Below are 19,879 nucleotides of genomic sequence, written 5' to 3' on the forward strand. Positions count from 1 at the left end.
CCATAATACGTATTACTAAAACTTAAGCAAAAATTGCAGAAAATCAAGGAGATCTTCCATTAAGTTTCAGAAAAGCATCATTTGTAAACACATAAATACTGTATGTTCACCTATGAAAGTCCTATGTAGAGCATACCCAACTGTATCTTACCAGTCAGAAATAGGCTTTGGTTCCTTACAGCCTACTTATTTCAGTTTTCCTAATAATTTTGTTACTGAAATACTTTTATTCAATTATTGCCAATACTGTTATTAAAAACTCCTTTAGTATCTTATGCTATTAACTATCATATACAACAGGGAATATGGAAGCCCTAATGCCAAGGATATATCTATAGATTCTAAGACAAAAATATAAACCTTAAGCTTCAGCAAGTGCAAAACACATTCCAGTGTAAGCCAAAAAACAATGTACAGCCTCAGTATCCACCAAGGATGCATTCCTGAAAAAGTTTGTAATAGGATGGACAGCGAAGCAATTTTTCCTAGGAAAATTATAGTGAAATACACACAGTTAAAATACATAAGGCAAGTAACTGTGACACACAATTAAAGAGTATGCACAGGATCATCAGGATCACAAACTGGAAGAGATGCAAAGTTTTCTGAACATATCAGTGCTCTAAAAGATGTATTCGCTGTAACACCATAGCTCAACTATTACCTTGTTCTTCCATCCTTCATTACTAAGAACTTGTTTGATTTTACTCATATAAGAAATGTGATCACCTTGAAAAGAAATAGTTCCTGAAAAAAACTCATGGGAATTTTTTCAGTAGAAAATTCCCAGAAGATATTCAGTCTCAAAGTGCTAGCAATCTGGTGGTGCTTTTCTTCAAAATGCCAACATGGCCTCCAGCTGATATTTCTGTGATCCTGCTCACACCTCTTTCCCAAACCATCCACACTGCCTCAGTGCACCTAAAATGCGTGTCTGGTCTTCCTTTACTGTGTTAGCTATTACTGAAGAAACTTCTGCCATCCATTGAATTCAGCTACTTGACTGGTGACAGTTAGTGGAGCTTGGCAATAAATGTTCAGCAACAGCAAAAATCCCTGAAGTGACAGACATGGATCTGCTGCCGTATAAATAGCTGTTCTTTGCTTTCTCCATCTTGTACAAATGATTGTTACTCAAAAAGGGAACTCATCCTCTTCTGCACCAAGCAAATGTTCTTTAAAAGATATGCAGCATGTTTAACAATTCTCAGCTGTGATTTAAGAAGAATCTATTTCTAGTTTCACGCTCATCTATTTAGCAGAGTTGCACTTGCACCTCAGCTCCCTTAGCTTTTGTATCTTTATGAATCTAAATCATACAATGATTTTTAAATACATTGTAAAAAAAAACTTGAGGTCACTGCATACAGAATATTGTATTTATGAAAAGTGAACAGGACATGAGACAAAAAAATGAAAAGAAAATGCCCCTTTTTAAATGATTCTATTAGCCCAGGTTTAAGCATTTCCCTTGGACTTAATTTCAGCTTGCTGTTTATCTAAGAAAACTTAGAAAAATAGATGGTGAAGGGTACTGTGTATGCTGATACATGCCCGGGTTCAAACCACGCTTTAAGTGACAAACATTTACCATTAATATACCTGAGCTTTAACAATAACAAAAACCATCATCACAGGTATCAACCACACACTAAAAAAAGCACTTCAAAGACTTTGAATATGGGAAAGTCCTACAGAAATCCACATGCAAAGGAATGATGGTATCTACTTTTGACAACCCTGCAGAATCATCATAGAAGGCAAAGAGTAAGGATATAATATAAAGAAGAAAAAAAAAATGTCACTCTGTAGAACAATAACGAAGTCAGTTTCCTCATGACCTGGGGCTGTAACACACGACATGCTTCAGCAGTGGCTACTGTGAGCTGGGAGTCTAATGAGAGCACCCAATTACTGATTAGAGAAGAGTTAAACTTCACATTTTGAGTGACTGAAACTATATGAAGAATTTGTTTACTGAGAAACTTGTGCCTGCCATCGAGTCTGTTTACAATCTACAAGCAGTAATGTATGCACGTCATACACTAACTTTTGTAATGACAAAGGAAGAGGAGTCAAGAGCAAACAATAAAAAAAGAAAAGCAGAATTGATTTCCAAGTTTTCAGGTATTGCAAGACTACGTGCCTTGCTCTTATTATGTTACTTCAAAAAAAAAAAAGGCGAATGGTGCAATTCTCAGGAAGATTACAAGCAGTTTTTTAACTCCCATCTCAACTAGAAGAAATGGTAGATTTATGATCTGATTTGAGAAGCAAGCTTCTCTTATAAGAAAAACTTTTAACACCAAAGGATTGCATGTGCTAATTACCTACTAACCACTGAAAAGACAGCTTAATCATCTTACCCACGGAGCACCTTAGCTTTTTCTGGACATCTTTAACCCAATTGCTGACCTGCTTAAACTTTGTATGACGGAAATAAGAGGGCACAGCAACATCTTTGAGGCTATTAAATTACAAAGAATAAGCAGAAGGTCTTAAAAATGAAAACATTATTTCAAAGTACTATCAAATTAAACAGATATCCACAAAAATGTCATTTAACTACTCTGATGTAACACTAAAATAAAAAGTTATCACTTATGTTCTATGAATTTGAAAGCTGAAATAGTAAGAGTTATGAAGACACTTAAAAAGAAATACTCTCAACACCCCCAGTAAGTTATTTAATCTCCTCTGACTTGCTCTTTGCTTACTTGTCTGCAGTCACAACTTTTCCCTCCTGCCTAAAGCAACTATTAAAGGACAGTTGCTGTGGCTGATGCAGTAGGATGAACTTCCACTTAACCCAGACAGAATTCAGCTGCTGCACTACCAACAAGCCAGGGAAACTATCCCAGTGAAATGTGAAGAACCAGGCTTCTGCTGCCACTAGTATGAAAAGCAAAATGCTGGGCTCGAATGTGTCTCCTTGGCAGAGTACGAGAGCAATAATTTGGGCAACATTCAATGCCTGCACAGTTATTGCCAACTCTGCACCAAGCTGGGACAGTTCACCACCAGAACAAGTGGATGCATGAAGATGTAGGCGTCTTCATGAAAATTATTAAATATTTATTAATCCTTCTAATTTTTTACTGTGATTTCCCAGTAATACTGAAGATATAAAAAGGAGCATTTTAAGCATTACTTCAGTAATTCTACTCAGGCAAAAATAATATAATTTAAAAAAAAACTTCTATATTAGCTGCAGAGCAAAACAACACAGAGAAAGACCTTTTGTCTTTCATCAAGTAGTAACAAGAATATTGCCTTTGGAAAGAAAAAAATCTGACAAATCTGTTTGCTTCAATTCTGAAAAGAGTTCAAATGAATCATTGAAATGACACACAGAGATGGGTATTTTCAAGATGACATCATGAATGGCCCAGCTCTGACTGTGCAATGCAATTTGCTCTAAGGAAAGAGACAATTATCCAAATCTGTCTAAGCACCTGACACTTCTGTGTGAGTGAAGAATCCAAATAAGTCAAACAAAAGCAAAAGAAAAGAGTGCATTTTCCTGATTTGGCAAGCATCTTTTTCAGTACAGCCAAATACTTATAACATTTTTTCAGATAAGCATGCCTGAATAAAGAAGGGGAAATGACAAAGACTTCACAAATTCAGGCATATTTCCTGCTTATCTTTCTACTGTTATTATGCGTATTTTGAATTAAAACCTAAATTTCATGTTCTTCTGACACTGTAAGCCTTCATGAAAAAATTAATTTATTAGAACAACTGTCAGTATCCGAGTTTCTTATGAGATACATTTCAGGATTTGGGACTCCATAATGGGAGTGTATGTCTATATTTTAGAGCAAGGTCTGTTGTAAGGGCATGTTCAGAAAACACTACAATTTCACAGAATTTCACTTCCAGCAATTTCAATGGCTGTTACAGTGTTGAGGTCCTAATATTTTATTATTCTTAATGGCTGTTCATTTGAAAAACAATCTTCATAAAGACAGAAAATAGCTGGGAAATTACTTAATACACCTTTCCTATATTACAGAACAAAGAGCAGCCCAAATTTCATATTTTACACAAATAAAAGATTTTCAATAAATCTCCTGTTTATATCCCAGAGAAATCAAAAGAGAGAGAACTTCATGTCACTTGGTTTAAGTAGGAAATTGCTATTCAAAATTAAACATGCCCATAGCTTTATCTGTTATATAAGATGCTTCCCAGTCAGCCAAGTGCATACAACAATTTACAATGCAGACAATAACACAGTCCCTGGAAAAACCTACTGATTTCCTATTGTAAAAGAAACCCAGTTTGAAGCAGTCAACTTCACAAAAAAATCTTAAGCATTGCTAAATTCATCCAATGTTTCCCTGAGAGAGGCCACAGCAGGAGGTAAAAGGAACCTACTGGATGTATTATGGAATTTAGAGGCTGCATGCACAGAAGCAAAAGTGATTGGCAGAAACAAAGTTCTAGGGGAAGGAATTTGTTTGACAGGCAGAGTGAAACTAGGAAGGGATCTTTTTACCATCTGTTCCTTCTGTATTCAAAGATAAAGACTGCACAACAGCCAACCAAAGCCCTAAAATCTCCTTAACTGCTTGTGCCAAAAGGATCTAAGAAACAACGCAGAAATCCAAAGAAGTTACAAATTCACTGAATACAAACTAAAGCATGAAGGCAGAATGCACACATTCTGCAGACAGAATATTTGAAAGTGACAGAGAACAAAAATATAGACAGTGAAATTCTACTTCTACAACAATAGAATCTGTTAAATATTCTGAGAATATTTAGTAGTTTGTGATTAGAAAGAAAACTTATGCAGTTAATATTTTTATCAGGAAAAACAAAGATGCATTCTAAAGTGTTTGATAAAACAACATTATGAAAATATTCTACTGCTTTAAATATAATATTCTCTTTTTTATTGATAAAGAAAAACAAAAATACCTTTTGCTCATTCAGCAGGTCTGTAATAGTTTGTGACATTTCATCCAAACTCTGTGCTGCCTTGACCAGGTTATGTAGAGCATGTACATGCTGGTGAAGAGGTTCAAAGTCACAAAGTATGGGAACCCTTAAAAACAGTACAGGATTACTTTTTTCCACACTGTTAGTTTAATACTGCAATCTATTAAATTACTGTGTGTATATTTCAACAACACTAAGCCTGCCTCTGTACATGGTCTGTACTTTCTTATTTTCATCTATTTTATATGGAAAAAAGGTCTACAAAGACTGCCTGGCATTTTTGTTTAAAATTAAAAACTTGGGCACTTTTAATGAGTCCATAACAATAAACACAGTGATGAGCAAGCAATTCCAGTCTTCCCTCCCAAGGAAAGCATTTGCCAGTAGTACCTAGAGTTCCAATGACAGTAACAGAAGTGATTAGATCTCTAATTGAAGCACTTGTGTTAGCAAATATATTTTGTCTCCAGTTGGATTCTCTCCAATCCAGCTCTTCCTCTGAAGAAGCAATTAATTCTCTACTGTTTTATTTTCATGATAGGTAACCTAAATTAAACAACTGATTAATGTGTCATGATCACATTTCAAGTGTGGCAAGATAAGCTGAAAACATGGAGCAAGAATTCATTTAGACTAACAATATAGTAAAAGTAGATTACACTTCAATGTATTCTGCATTCTCTAGTCAATATATAGGGAAGTGGCATTCAGCGTATTTTTGCAGAATTAACATTTCAACAATTGCTCAAACAATTTCAGAAGACTGAAGCACTGTATGTAAATTAGATCATCATTTGAATTATGCAGCTGAGAGGCTCAGTGCTGACAGAAAAGGACTTTGTGCTGGGTCTCAGTTTTGCTTATTGCTTGCACTTTACATGTTAAATGAAAACACCAAAGGAAGTACTGCTCTCAAGTTTCTTCTGAAGATCAGATCTACCCAAGGTGTGTTACAGCTTTTGCCCACACAAGTTGCAAGTTCACCACTATCCTCTGTATTTTCACCAAATGCAACCATGAGCCCAGAAACCAGGAGGAATGACATATTCCCACCTCTATTGCCATCAAGTGGAAAGCTATGTCACTACAATTTAAACCAAATAAAACATCTTCAGTCAGTGATTGGTTTTCTGACAATAGCAGGGCAAAATTCTTCCTGAATTCAGTATATAACTTCCAGGAAGTTTGCAAAATTCTCACAAAAAAAAAAAAATCAGGCAAATATTCAAAATAATATTCTACACTTGCACTTTTTTTCCCACAGAATTGATGAGGAGGGGTAAAAGGGTGCATCAGCTATAAAATGACCTAGAGCAAATCCACTGTGATGCTGACTAAGCTCATTACACTTGTTAAGTCCACCAACGCCACCATAGTCAGGAATTCTGAATCAAAAAGAATGCCAGCCTAAAATACAGGTGGAACAAAATCTGTGAATTCAGCTCCTGCCTTATGCACCAATAACAGGTATTAGCTTGATACTGTTGGTGAACCTGATAGAGGGCAGTGAAGCATCCTCCTCTTGCATTCACCTTTGTAAATGCAATCCCAACTTTGTGTGACTGTGGTCTCGGGGCTAGAAAAAAACCAAAACAAAACAAAAAAATCCCAAACAAACAAATAACCCCAATAAATCAACTACCAAAAGGAGGAATCAAAGCAAATCTCACATCTCTAACTGCAGGTCTCTTTTTGGAGGAGGATGATGATACATGCAACATCTGAATATGGTCATACTGATAGATCCCCTCCTAGGCAGAACCTTACATACAACTTGCCATGGCCCACTATCTTGGTTGGCATTTCTCCAACTTGACTGCTCTGAGTTTGGAAGTTCACACTAACAGTCATCTTATTCATGAAGCTATCTCCAAGATCTAGATAAGGAACTAATCTCATAAATTGCTTGTGAGACAAACCAGTAGCTTTCCTGTCTACATATGCATGTCTGCCTCGTTGTTGGGAAGTAAGAAACATAGAAATAGAGCTTCTACTCAAAATGATGGATTTTTATTGACAGCAGAGGCACTTAAGAGAATACACTTTTTAGCAAAATCAGTTTAATAAAATTGGAGAAAAAGTAGTAATTGAATATAGGAGATCTCTCTGATCACATGCTGAGAGCTAAAGACATTTACTTTATTTCCTCCAGAATACCACACAGCAAAGAGCAAAAGAAAAAAGGATAAAATCTCATTCTGATCTGACAAAACAGTTACGAGTTTATTTCAGTTTAAAACTGACAGCAATTTTTTTTTGCCTTTTAGCTCTGAGGCAGATCAAAGGAATACCCAAAATCCTTTACATCTCAATACAGAATAGGAATGTTCAAATCATCAGAGCTTGAGCGCATATGTATCTGCATTAATTCAGTGAAGGGCATTGCTTAAGAATGGTAATTAGATCAGAAAACATCCTGTTTGCTCTTTATGGAAAATGACCTAAGGGGGTGGAAAACTGATGGGGATGGGACCCCCGGGAAAGCTATTTCTATAATACAAAAAGCGTAAAAAGGTGCCTTACCTGAGTAATGGCTGTACTTCTGAAGGACAGAAAGACTGCAAAAACTGCAGGTCACTCAATGAGATATCTGGAAGCTCACTGTCAAATCTGCGAGGTTTTCGTGTCTGTAAAGAGGATATTAATTTACACATGGCTGTAAAGTATCAGATGACTAAAGAAGGATTAAGAAGAGCTTAATAAATAACATGGAAAAGTTAGCAGTAAACTGATCTCTTACTCAGAAGATTTTTAATTTTTAAGAAACCATGTCTGGTCCTTTGGCCTAAAAAAACCCCTTACACTTGTAATGATTAACCATCCATAGTGCTTGGGCAGCAGTAGAATAGAGTAATCCAGTTGGAAGAGACCTACAATGAGCATCTAGTCCAACTTCCTCCCTATTACCAAGCTTCATAAACATTATGGATGTGTTTAAAAGTTAAGGGATAAAGACGGTATTGAAGCTTTATTTATTGTGCTGCTACACATACAAATATTAATTCAGTTCAGTTGAATTTTAAACACTGGAGTGAGTAGCATTCTTATTTTCCAAGTATCTTTTAAATTAAAAAAAAAAAAAGCTGAAAAGGAGAAGCTGAAAAGGTTAAGAAGGCAAAGTGAGATGGCAACATTACAATCAGGGAGTTAGCTTACTTCAGTTAACCAAGCTGTATGAAATCAAAGCTAACAGGCAATGCTTAATTACAATGCCCTCACGTTATCAGCCAATTAAGAGGAAAAAAAATGCTTTTCCATTCATCCAGTGATTACATGGAAAACTTTTACTTGCTTTTACCATCCAATTAATTTTATTGCTCTATTATTCACCAGACAATTAGATGATCAAATTATTCCTCGTGGCTTCTTTTTTTCTGATCATTAAGACTTTTTTTTTTTTTTCAATACCACAGGATAAAAAAGGACTGCACTGCTAAAGAGGAGAGCTGACATTTCCTCTCCCACTGTACTGTAAGTTACAAACCATTGTTAATATAGGCCACTTGAAATGGCAGAGAACAATAGCTACCAGCTTCTTCATGTGTCACAGCAATGCAAAAGGCATATAGCTTCAATGAATAAAGCCCAGGTTTTTAATTTATAAAACTATATAGAAATTAAATAAACCCAAAGATATGAATACGTACACAAAAGGATGGAGGCCAGGAGTCAAGTCCTCTAAACAAACGATTCCTTAGAAAAGACTTCCCTGAAGAAAAAACCCAAACAAACAACTTACTTAAAGGAAGAAATGCAACATCTCAAGAGAAAACAAATGAAATTACTGCAGTGTAATAGCTGAACTACATTTGGAAGCATTACTACTTATATTGATGACTACATAAAATTGCAAATGACCACAGAACATTAGACAAAACCCACCACTCAAACAGAGCTCCCTTCACAGAAGTCTCTTTTTGGTTAATGTACACACAGGCAAAAGCCTCAACTTATTTTTGAAATTTTCACTGTAATCTTCCTCATCTCCTTTCCAAAAAAAATTTGATAAATTTTCACTCATTTTTCTTATTTTAGCTGTTCATTCAGAACATGAGTGGCAGACTTTGCAGAAAAAGTAATCAAAATTCTTTTAGTAGAATCTTTATTTTTAATTATGTTTTTAAAACTTCTGGTGAAGGTCTTTAGACATGGGTTTTTCTGGAGTAGTACAGAGGAAGTCAAAGCAGTACCCAAATATTCAGTAATAGTTTTAGAAGTGTTATTTAAAAGAACAATAAAGCTCATAAAAGCTCACAAGGCATGCTTAAGTACAAACTGCATTTAAGTATGATAATGAGAAACCATATCTTTTACAATCATTTCACAGCTTTCACATTATTTTGGATAATCTATATGAAATAGTTAATTGATTTGCTCAATGGAAGAATATTTTCTTTGTAATAGGACCAGCATGCACTTCCTATTTAAGTAAAAGACAATTTTCAGGTCTTGAAATTAGAATATGATGAAAATTATTTTAACTACAAAGACAAGAGATACACTTTAACACAATTCAACTTCACAGAAGAGAAAGTACTTACTAAAGAGTTTACCAAAAGATTCCCTTTTTGCCTTTTCAGCTTCATATAGATGTTTCCCATCTTTTATTAAAGCACCTGCCCACTGTGAAAGGGGAAAATACATAGTTACTTGTTAATGTATATGCTGATACAAAGGTTTGGTCTCAAAGTTTTATTTACTTACCTCCCTGTAGTGTTTTATGAACATTTTTCTCCTCACAACTTCAACAACAGCTAAACAGTACATCTGAGGAACAGTGCTGAGAGCCTCTACAACTTTGACCCTTTCTAGGAGCTCTGTTACAAGACGAAGCAGTGCTTGTAGTTTCTCTCCATCTTGGTCAGCATGAAGCATTACAAAACAACACCACCTACAAAAGTAGATTACGCTTTAGAAGATCACATCTTGGCAATTTTTTTTTCATTTAAATTAGATTAGCAACATGTCTGGATGAAATGAACAATGACATCATTTCACATAACAGGCTAACTGAAAGTACCAGGCTGTTCAGAATTCAGTAGTCACCTCGCAGTTTCCTATTAATTTCTCACAACTGAATATCCACATCAGTGATCAAAAATTGACATCCATTTGAGTTAAGACATTGATTTCGAATGTCTTGGTAAGACATTCAAATTAGTAGCATAAATAACCTTAGAAGTAGTAATAATGCAATTTTCTCCAGTAGAATTAAAAAAAAGCTGATACATCCTGAGAAAAAAAATGACTGCTTTTTGTTTATATATCTTAAAAACACTTATTGAAAAGCTTTAGCAAGAGGTATTAAAGGTTAGAATGCTGTCAAAGAAATAAGAACACAACACTGTTTGGGAAGTCCACACAATGTACTCACGCACTACAAGCAACAGTCCCTGTAACATATTCTCACATCTTGTAACCACATCCTCAATTCCCTTAATCATAAAATTAATAGAAAAATTTCAAGCACAGACACCAATACAATTAAACTACAGGGTAACTATTGGGAAGGTGATCAATTGGTGTGCTTGAGGAGAAACATTACAGCAACTTCGCCACCAGAAAAGACTTAAGGTGGAGGTATATCCCACAAGTAATAAAAAACGTAAAATTGCTTTTATTGACAGCATTGAAGCAAAAGTGAAACAACAAATACAAACAAGTCAACATCAAGCAATTAGGAATATATACTAACAGAGACACTACAAGATATGTGCTCTTGACCTTTTTATAGTAATGATTTCCTTAAGACACACATTCCTTAAACAGCCTTGCTGCAAAGGGAAATATTATAAAGTTGTAAAGTTTTAACTTACTTCAGTCTGACTTGCAGATTATTTGCAAGCTCCTGTTTGGCAGTGGTACATTTCTGTTTAATATCTAACAGTTTTCTGTGATTAGTTAACATAATCATCAGCTGATTTGCATGACTCAAACACAAGTCAGGCAGCACAGAAGGATCTTTCAAGTTCTCAGCTCTCTTCTGGTTAGCCAAAAATCCCTAGAGGAAGAGAGACATTTGTTACACAAGCTTTGTGACAATCAAAAAGTGTGAAAGTGATACATCTTCTCTAAGAATGCAGTAATTTTAACAAACTTACTGTAACCATTGAGAAGTATAACAGAATGATACATGGAGAAAGCAAATGCCAGAGTTGCTTTCTTTCCGTTCTATAATCCAGTCCAAATCAGTTTTGTTCCATTTTTCCCTACCAAATAGCTACCAACACAACCCTAACAGAACTTCACACAACTAACTAACACGAGTGAAAGATCACAAAACTTAATGAGCAGAAGCATAGCTACTAGGATGGAAGGGATAAACCATCATTCTAACTTCTGCTAACAACCTTCTTCCCAACTTCTGGCATTTGAAAGTTTTAACATCAACTTAGAGCATGTTCAATACTACTGTGGGCTAAAGAATTTGTATTTCTTGCATAAAGAAATTCACACATTAAACTAATTCTTCCCAAGAACCAAGATCAAGAGCCACACATCTTATTTGCATGTAGAGTGTCCCCTTAAATCATAAGTAAAGGAATAGACAATTTATAAAAGGAAATGGCAAAGATGAAGGTTTGAAAGCTGAAGTCTCTGCCAAGTCTCAAAAAGGTACAAATTCTGAATTTACAGTAGCATTTAAAAAAGGTGACAAAGTCTCTTTCCAGCTGACTGTAAGGCTTCTCACTCCAAAGTGGGATTCATAAACTTGAGGTAGATTCTTTATCCAAGTGAAGGAGGAAAAAATAGCTAAAAGCACCACTCACAATATAGGGCAACCAAGCACAGGGATGGGAAGACTAGCTTAGCCATCACCCTAAAGTCACTTGAGTTTAGCACTGGCCTACAATATAAACACCATGAGACTGAGATTTAGCACAAATTTGCTTCTAAACTTACTCATTGAATTTACCTGGAGACAAGCTTGACTTTTAAACAATGCTGCCAAAAGTACTGGTTGTATCCACCTTCACATGCCAGACCGAAGAGGCAACAGGGAGCATGGTCCTACACAACTTTCAGCCCAGCACTGCCCTCCTCAAAAGGGGCCTCCCTCAAAATAGGGAGGCAAGATTGTTCATTTATTCCTACTAGTAATATATCAGTGTGCAAGCAGGAGTAAGAAACTCATGCCTTTTTTCAGCGTCCCAACTCCAAGGTCATGGTGAAAATCTGAACATCATCATGTATTGTCAAATAGACTTTTATTTACTTTCAGTAGCAGACAAGGCATTAAAGGACAATCCTAATTATCAAGATCACTGAAGCTCTTTACAGAAGCTGTATTTAATAAATTTCATATGATACTGAAGTGTTTGTTAAAAATAAGAGCTACATATTTTATATTTAAAATAGTCTTTAACTAAATTTCTTATCACTTAAAATGACACTGTCCAGTGAAGGCATACTACCTTTTCTCCTTACTACAATAATGATGATCAACTATTAACCTATTCCCTGATCCTGTATCACTGAGTGATAAATTACCAAGGATTCCATATCTCCCTTCAAAATTAAAACTGATCTACTCAATCTTACTAAAGTTCTGATTTTCTAGCTATAGCTTTAAACCATGTAAAAACATGACAGCAAAATGTAAAACCCACTAATATTTAAATGTCAAATTATTACGAAATAGCACCTTATTGACCAACCCCAGTGTGATATGTTAAAAACTATCGTGCATAAAGACATGCAGTTGGCTCATTGTAACTTTAACACCATACACATATCAAAACGCTGCCATCTTTCAATGTTGCACACACAACTGTGTATTACCTGAGCAAGTTCTTTTTGTTCATTCACCAGTCTGCTGCAGCTTGCTATCATCTGGTCCAATGCATAGAGTCTATCCTCAAGACCTTTAATAGCCTTCATGTTCTGATTATCTAGTTTGGCGATAGTTTGGTGACATTCTGCCAGAAAGGGTTGGATGATCCTTGGATCAAGCTAAAAAAAGAAATTTATTAGTAGTTGACACACTGAAAGGTGATTTAAGTTAGCTAAATGAGGCTGTTTTAACCTCAATATTTTCCTTTTTTTAACCTCAATATTTTCTTTTTTTTTTTTTTTTTAAAGTCTAATGTATGGCTACATCTACCTGTTTCAGAATTCTCAGTAAATTAGTCTGTGGATTCTATATCACAGCATGAATTTTTCTGAAGTATTCCAACCAGACCATCAGAGCAATGTGGATCCTTATAAAGGGAAGGGACACTGGTTGAGGGGACAAATTGAGGTGCAGGGAAAAAAGGCACTTGATAGCTAATGGACAGTCTGACCTGTGACAGAGTCCATACAGCTGGAATCAAAACCAGTCATGAATGTTGCAGAAGGGAGGGTAGTGAGAAAAAGATGCAAGAACCGTCAATCTTTTCCCACTAAATGAGTGTTTTAATTGACTACTTAAAAAAGCAAGTAATTTCTAAGCAACTGGAAAAAAAAACATGGAAAACTAGTATATTTGTCATACTTTCAGCTAGAGGTTTTTTCCCCGTAACAAAAACACATTTTAAAAGTTGTTGCATAATATTCCAGAAAAGGAGAAGTATTTGAAACATTAAGAGTCTACCAATGTCCACAGATATTAAGGGTGGCTCTTCATACTTCACTGTTAAGAGTACTAAATTAAAATAAGAGTTCTAGACACAACATAGGTAATTGCTACTTATGAAGGTCAGAGTTTAGTGTAAACCTGAAATATGTTAGTTAAGAACATAGTAAAAATCATTAGGTGATAGCAGAGGATGAACAAATTTGCCCAGATTTATCCAAAATGGTCATCTCTTACAAGAAAATCCAGCGAAAGGGATGCTATTTGTGAGGTCACACTGGCTGTCACAGCACTGGCTTCTTTCATCAACATGCAGGGTTTAAGCCACTTACAGAGCACACAAATCAACCTCCATCCTCAAAAAAAAGCATTTATTTGACTCAGTAGTAACATAAAGAAAAGTGTATTTTCCCCTCAATCTACTATTTAACTAGGTTTTCATACACAGCACTTAATTCTGGAAACAACCTTCTGGGGGAGGTAGAGAGGTATCTGGAGAGAAGAAGCATTAAAAATTAAGGAGCAATTATAAAGAATAGGTCTTCCATTCATTTCGAACAAACAAACAAAAAACAATCAAAAACTGCATGGGAAAGTACCAAAACCTAGTAGTAGCCCAGAACTCCTTAAAATAAACAATAACTGCTGTTATTAATGTGACAAAACACATCCAAATTCTCTGAATGCAAAGATTAATTTTTCATATGTGATGTCTTCCGAATCTTGGTCTTTTCTCAAGTAATTTTTCCATCTTCAAGAAACAGTAACAGAAGTATTTAACCAGATGGATTGCACAGGATCATCTTCACTGCCATGCTATTGAGGATTACTCCCTAAGACATCCTGAATTAGTCCACTACAGCATCCAGAAGAGTTTCTTAACAAACAAAATACTAAAGAACAATATGGTGTTTTTTTCCTCTTTTTACCTTCTTGAATTAATGGTGTTTTATCTCTTTTTACAAAGAATGGCTATTCCTCTCATTCTTTTCTTACCTATTTCCTCCATCTATTCTTTTCATCCCATCTTTAACCTAACTGCATCGGTAGGATCCATCTCTACTTTCACTGGTAGATAATACCGCTCTTTTCATCTTTTAAAACTATCTTCCATTTCTAGCCTCTTACTTAAATGGCTACAACAGCACTTAACAAAAACATCTGGTTAGCTCCTACTTACCTAGTGCTTTTACTGCAGCCAAGGTTTCTGCAATTAGAGTGCCCTTTTGTAGAAACATCTAGAGGCTAGAACCATCAGAAACTTAGTAGCACTCTGTGCAACACACCAATTATGTCAAGACTACCAGTACCGAATGTATAAACCTCTTACTCTTGTGCTTTAAGCTTTCAGGAAAATCTTACCTGAATTCAGTTTTTGAAATAAGAATTGCAATCACAAACCATTTGTGTGGCTCGTATTTCCAAGAAGGAAAGGGCATGGGGAGAATGCAGGCAAAACAATTTTAAAAAGTTTTATTCTGTTTTTATATTAAACTGTCACCTCAAATGAATATTAAAAGAAAAATTATGTTGCAAGATATTTATTTAGGATTTTCTTTTCCTTTTCAACTGCAGGCCACTTCTGTTTTCAACTAATTCTAAACCAATGGTAAGCAAAGATTCAATGCTTTGTCTGCTTTTGCTGCTATCAAAACAATGTAAATTAATGTTTTCCTATGGAGAATCACAAACTCATTACTTCAAAGCTATAGGGTTTTTTTGTGGACCAAAATGGATCAGGACTGATCAGTCACAACTACTCTGGTGATGGCCAGAATATTCTGACTGAAGCACTTTCCCTACCTGCCAATTCTGCTTATGCCATGAATACAAAAAGAAACTTCATTTTCTGTATGTTCAATCACAATTTTTCCCATAAAAATTGACTGCAGTTACAAAACAATTACAATAGTCAAAATAAAGGATTTCTGCCTAATCTTAGGTAAGACAAGGATAGAAAAGACAAGTACAAGACAGCACCTCTAAAACATGTGATATACGTCAGATAAGACTATAAGCTGATCAAAAAAGGTAGAGTATGCACTTAAAGTATTCTTAACATTTCTGTGTCTTTTGGAACTCTATAATTTATTTGGAAGTAATTGTTTAATATCCATCTCTTCAAATATTGATTCTTAAAATTTTTAAAACGCATCTGTGTTCTGTTAACATTACATAGAAATTGAATTTGTCGTCTCACAACTCATCTAGTGGGTTCTGTTACTCTTGTTTTATAATAGTAGAAAGTACCTTATAGCATTACTGAACAGACAGGATGGAGGACTGTCTCAGACTTCAGCCATTAGTAAGTCTTTAGCACACAAAATCAACTCTTGTTTTTGCTAAAGAAAAAAAAACTTGTCACATCCAATCTCTTCCTTAGCCTTTTCTGCAGTACTAAAATCTTAGACAGCCCTTAAAATTAAGCCAAATTCTCCAATTAATTTTAAGACAAAATCAAAATATCAATGTACAGAACTGCCCATACCATGATGTTCCCTACAATAGATGGGATTTAGAAATCACTGATTCAGTCTTCCAGTCCTACCTTACAGAGGAAATAAAGCGTCAAAGACAACAGGAATTGTTTTCTTTGTTCAAGGTATGTTGTGTTGTAATAGTATATTATACCTATGCAAACAAGACTAGATAAGGTAAGAAATATCAGCTACAGCGAAAGCAAAGAGAGAAGGAAAATAATAGGCAAAAGAATTTAAAAAGGTTATAATTCTCACTGATTAAAATATTAATTTTTAAAGTAAGGTGAGCACTGTTGTATTCTTCCAGCAGCAGAAATACAAACTGACTGACTGGGCCCTTCTGAGCACCTCTGTATCAGCTAATAAAGAAGGCTGAGATATAGATTATAAATTGATCCCAATTAACCATATAAATTTTTTCTATATTTTAATAAAGGCTTATCTATTTTGAGCTCAAAGAGCATTAATTTTGGTCCAGGAAAATCTTTATTTTTATTATAAATGTAGTTTCTATGAAAAAGGCAAAGAAATAATAGTAGTGTCACTTTACTTATATGCTACAATAAATGGCTATTTGAAATGTAAGCAAGATAACAAGCATTCATAAAATTATACATCTTCCTAAAGATCAAATTCTTAACATCCAAACTCATAAAACACTTCCCCACTTATCCCTCCTCAGTCTCTGCTTTGGCTTTAATTCAGAAAGTTATTTGAGAAACAAGTTACAAAAGAGTTGAGTCAGTCAGTTCAAAAGCACCTGTATCTAGAAAAAAAAAAAAAGCAGCAGCCTTCAATGCAATGCAATTTGATATTAAAAAAAATTATTAACTTACCCTGCTCATGGAATCAAAACATTTTCTGACCAGGGATTCAACATCATTAGGTCTATCTTGAACATTTATCCAGTCTAACAAAGACACATTGAAGGAAGGCTGATCATCATCTTTCAATTCTACTGACATTTCATTGTCCTGGACAGTAGCATTTTGACCAGATTCCTTATCATCTTTTACATTTTCAGGATCTGTGCCTTCCAAAGCTGAATGTTCAACTGACTTGCAAAATGACGCTAACATTGATTTACTATTCACTTTAGATACATCAGGATAAAGCACCAAATCAGCAGATTTCCCGTCCTCAGTTTCTTCACTTTCTGCTCCTCCATGTTCAGGTGAAGACTCCAGTCTTCCTAAACACTCTCTGTAACTATGTCTTGTTAGGCACTCCAGCAGTGGTATCTTGGCCATGATAGAAACAGCAGAACCCAAGCTTTTTTTAAAAAAGAAGTGAAAAGAAAAAACCCATCAATATCTAGAAGCCAACACAACATGAAATCTTAGTTTAAAATCACCCACAATATGAACTGTTATTCATCTTAGAATTGAAGCAGATTTCGAAATTATTTTGCAACTACCCTTTAGAACTTCAGTGCTGAATACGAACATCATGGAAGGACAACTAAAGAAGCCAAAGTTTTTGCTCTCTTCCACTGCTGAATATGCTATCTTCTACATCTCCAAGCTTACAGTGAATGAAAAAAAGTGATAAAGAGACACACCCACTTACTTCTTTCTTTAAACGCACAACTGGAACTTACGTCTCCTATCTGCATGAATATCAACACTTCTTATCAGAGCTTTGACTGTCCTCTGTCTGACTATTTTTGCAGAGTTTGAATAGTTTCTATTTGGTAAAAGCTATGAAGCTCAGGCTTTTTTTTAAGACAAAACATATTTATGATTTATTTTTTTAAGGATCCAATATCCATTTATAGTCTATTAAGCAAAGCACTCATAGAAATACCATAATACTACAGTGGCTACAAAGATATAGAAGATTTTCTTTGAAGTAACACCCAGAGTTTGCAGGACACAAGTACAGATATATACACATACACACAATAGCTAAATATCTACACACATGCCCCCCATCCCTTTCAAAAGTATAGAAATTCACTCAAAGTTTATGCTATGACTTCATACTTTCAACACAGATTGTAATTCTAAATATCAGTTCAAGTCATTAAAAGCCAATTAATTCCAAAGTGTAAATAGGTATTTAAAAATATTAATGTCTAAATTTGTTAACCAACTTTTTGTAGTGCACATTTGGAATGACTCCAGCTCTTAAGCAGCTGTACATTAACAAGCTTATCTTCCATGTAACTCAATACAGGTTTTTTCATGCTGACAAATACAAGGAAAAATGTAATTTAAAAAAAGTCACTAGCATAGAACAAAAAGAATGTCCTCTATGACACACAACCAAAGACATGTTTGATTAATCAGAATAAGCACCAGACATAAAACACTTTAAAAAACTAAGTTTAAAATTGAGTAAATCGAATTTAACAGCAAACCTACTGTGTAAGTTTCAATTTGATATCATCTATGGACTGCAAATAGCTTGAATACACATTTTCAAACTTGAAAAGCAGCTTTTGGTAAGAGTATGTACAATCTTCCAAGTTGGCCATTATAGCAGCCCAGCCTTGATGCTGAAGATGTTCATCATGTACAAGACCTTCACAAAAGGAGCAAAGCTTCTTGGCAACCTCATACATTTCCTGAAAAAACAATCAACAAAATACTAATCAGGCTGTTGTTGTAACTTTATTGAAGATATTAACATAAAAGCAAGTAATGTAGACAGATAAAAGCTGTACACCTTAAAACTTCTTAAAAAATTTTTTAAAAAAAATTTAAGAATAAAGGAAGTTAATTAAATGACAAAAATGTATGTACTATTTACAGAGAGGAGAACTCTTCATAACAGAGAGGTGAAAATTGTAGTTCTAAAACCACCTTATAAAATTAATTAAATGCTGATAATATAAAATATTCAGGGTACACACACACAATTAATAACCCTCATATTAATAATATGATAGAAAAAACTGGCAATCAAGGTCCAATAAGGAGACACTTCTGATGAGCCAAGCAGAAGCTCAGAACAAGACAATAAAATGCACAATCAGTGAGCAAAAAGCACAGGTGGATCAGGTACAAGAAGACATGCATGAGGAAACAGCAGGGCAAATAATTTAAGTCTTTCATTGATTAATAAACCAGATGCAACATGATGAGCAGCAGTACAGTGTCCACAAAACTCTAAAACATACCCTGAAACTTGGCATCTACAAACCATTGAGGAATTTTTTCTGTTGAAGTACTAGATGACACAGAGGCATTGTACTGCCACAATAGGGTGAGAATTTACTGCCCCACTTGGAAAAGTTAAAACAGAGGTCTACATATGGCAATTACCAGATCTTAAAAATCATGTACTAACAGCAATGCCCATTATAATAAATTCCAAAGTTTCAACTAGTAGGAAGAGAAACTATTTTAAGGTTAGGAATTTAAGAAAAAGGCTTTTCCCCTAAAAGGGCCTACCAAAAAAAAAAATCAAAAAGTAATAAAAAAGGCACACAATAAATCCTTCAGCTCAAAACATTACCAGTAATAGACTCCTTGAAAAATACTTTCCTGGACACACCTGTACTTTAGGTTTTAGCATCTATCTAACCTACAAGAAAAAGGTCTTTTCACTTTTTGCAGGTTGAGCATGCTGTTAAACCAGGACTGAATATAACTCCCCTGTCCCATCATGCATGTGAGAAAACCATGCATGGAAAAACAAGTTATACAAAATACAGTGACAAAGCAGTGTTAAAAACCTAACACATCCGTCTATTGCAGAATGCATTTGCTGCTGAACACATGGTTAGCAGCACATATGCACACTCAAAAAAATTTAGGGACCAACAACACTTACATTTTGAAATAAACCACAAAACTACATGGCATTTTAAACAAACATTTCACAATTCATACTGACAAAACCTGAAAGTTATGATCATCCTCCCTGTTTCAGAAGTCCAAGCCAT

The 19,879-nt window shown here is 34.9% G+C and overlaps 1 protein-coding gene across 3 annotated transcripts in view; it reads right to left on the reverse strand.

Moving 5' to 3' along the window:
* The window catches only part of RB1CC1 (RB1 inducible coiled-coil 1), a 65,676-nt gene that overhangs the window by 19,194 nt on the left and 26,603 nt on the right, over nucleotides 1-19,879 (reverse strand). For all 3 annotated transcript variants that reach the window (XM_053976040.1, XM_053976032.1, XM_053976048.1), the window contains 9 exons: nucleotides 18,354-18,556; nucleotides 16,824-17,259; nucleotides 12,733-12,903; nucleotides 10,767-10,951; nucleotides 9,655-9,841; nucleotides 9,492-9,573; nucleotides 8,598-8,659; nucleotides 7,474-7,577; nucleotides 4,930-5,056 (listed from right to left, as the gene is read on the reverse strand). In XM_053976040.1, the coding sequence (XP_053832015.1) occupies nucleotides 4,930-5,056; nucleotides 7,474-7,577; nucleotides 8,598-8,659; nucleotides 9,492-9,573; nucleotides 9,655-9,841; nucleotides 10,767-10,951; nucleotides 12,733-12,903; nucleotides 16,824-17,259; nucleotides 18,354-18,556 (1,557 nt within the window). The remainder of the gene's footprint in view (nucleotides 1-4,929; nucleotides 5,057-7,473; nucleotides 7,578-8,597; nucleotides 8,660-9,491; nucleotides 9,574-9,654; nucleotides 9,842-10,766; nucleotides 10,952-12,732; nucleotides 12,904-16,823; nucleotides 17,260-18,353; nucleotides 18,557-19,879) is intronic.

This window comes from Vidua macroura, chromosome 1 (assembly GCF_024509145.1).
Source record: "Vidua macroura isolate BioBank_ID:100142 chromosome 1, ASM2450914v1, whole genome shotgun sequence".
Classification (NCBI taxonomy): domain Eukaryota; kingdom Metazoa; phylum Chordata; class Aves; order Passeriformes; family Viduidae; genus Vidua; species Vidua macroura.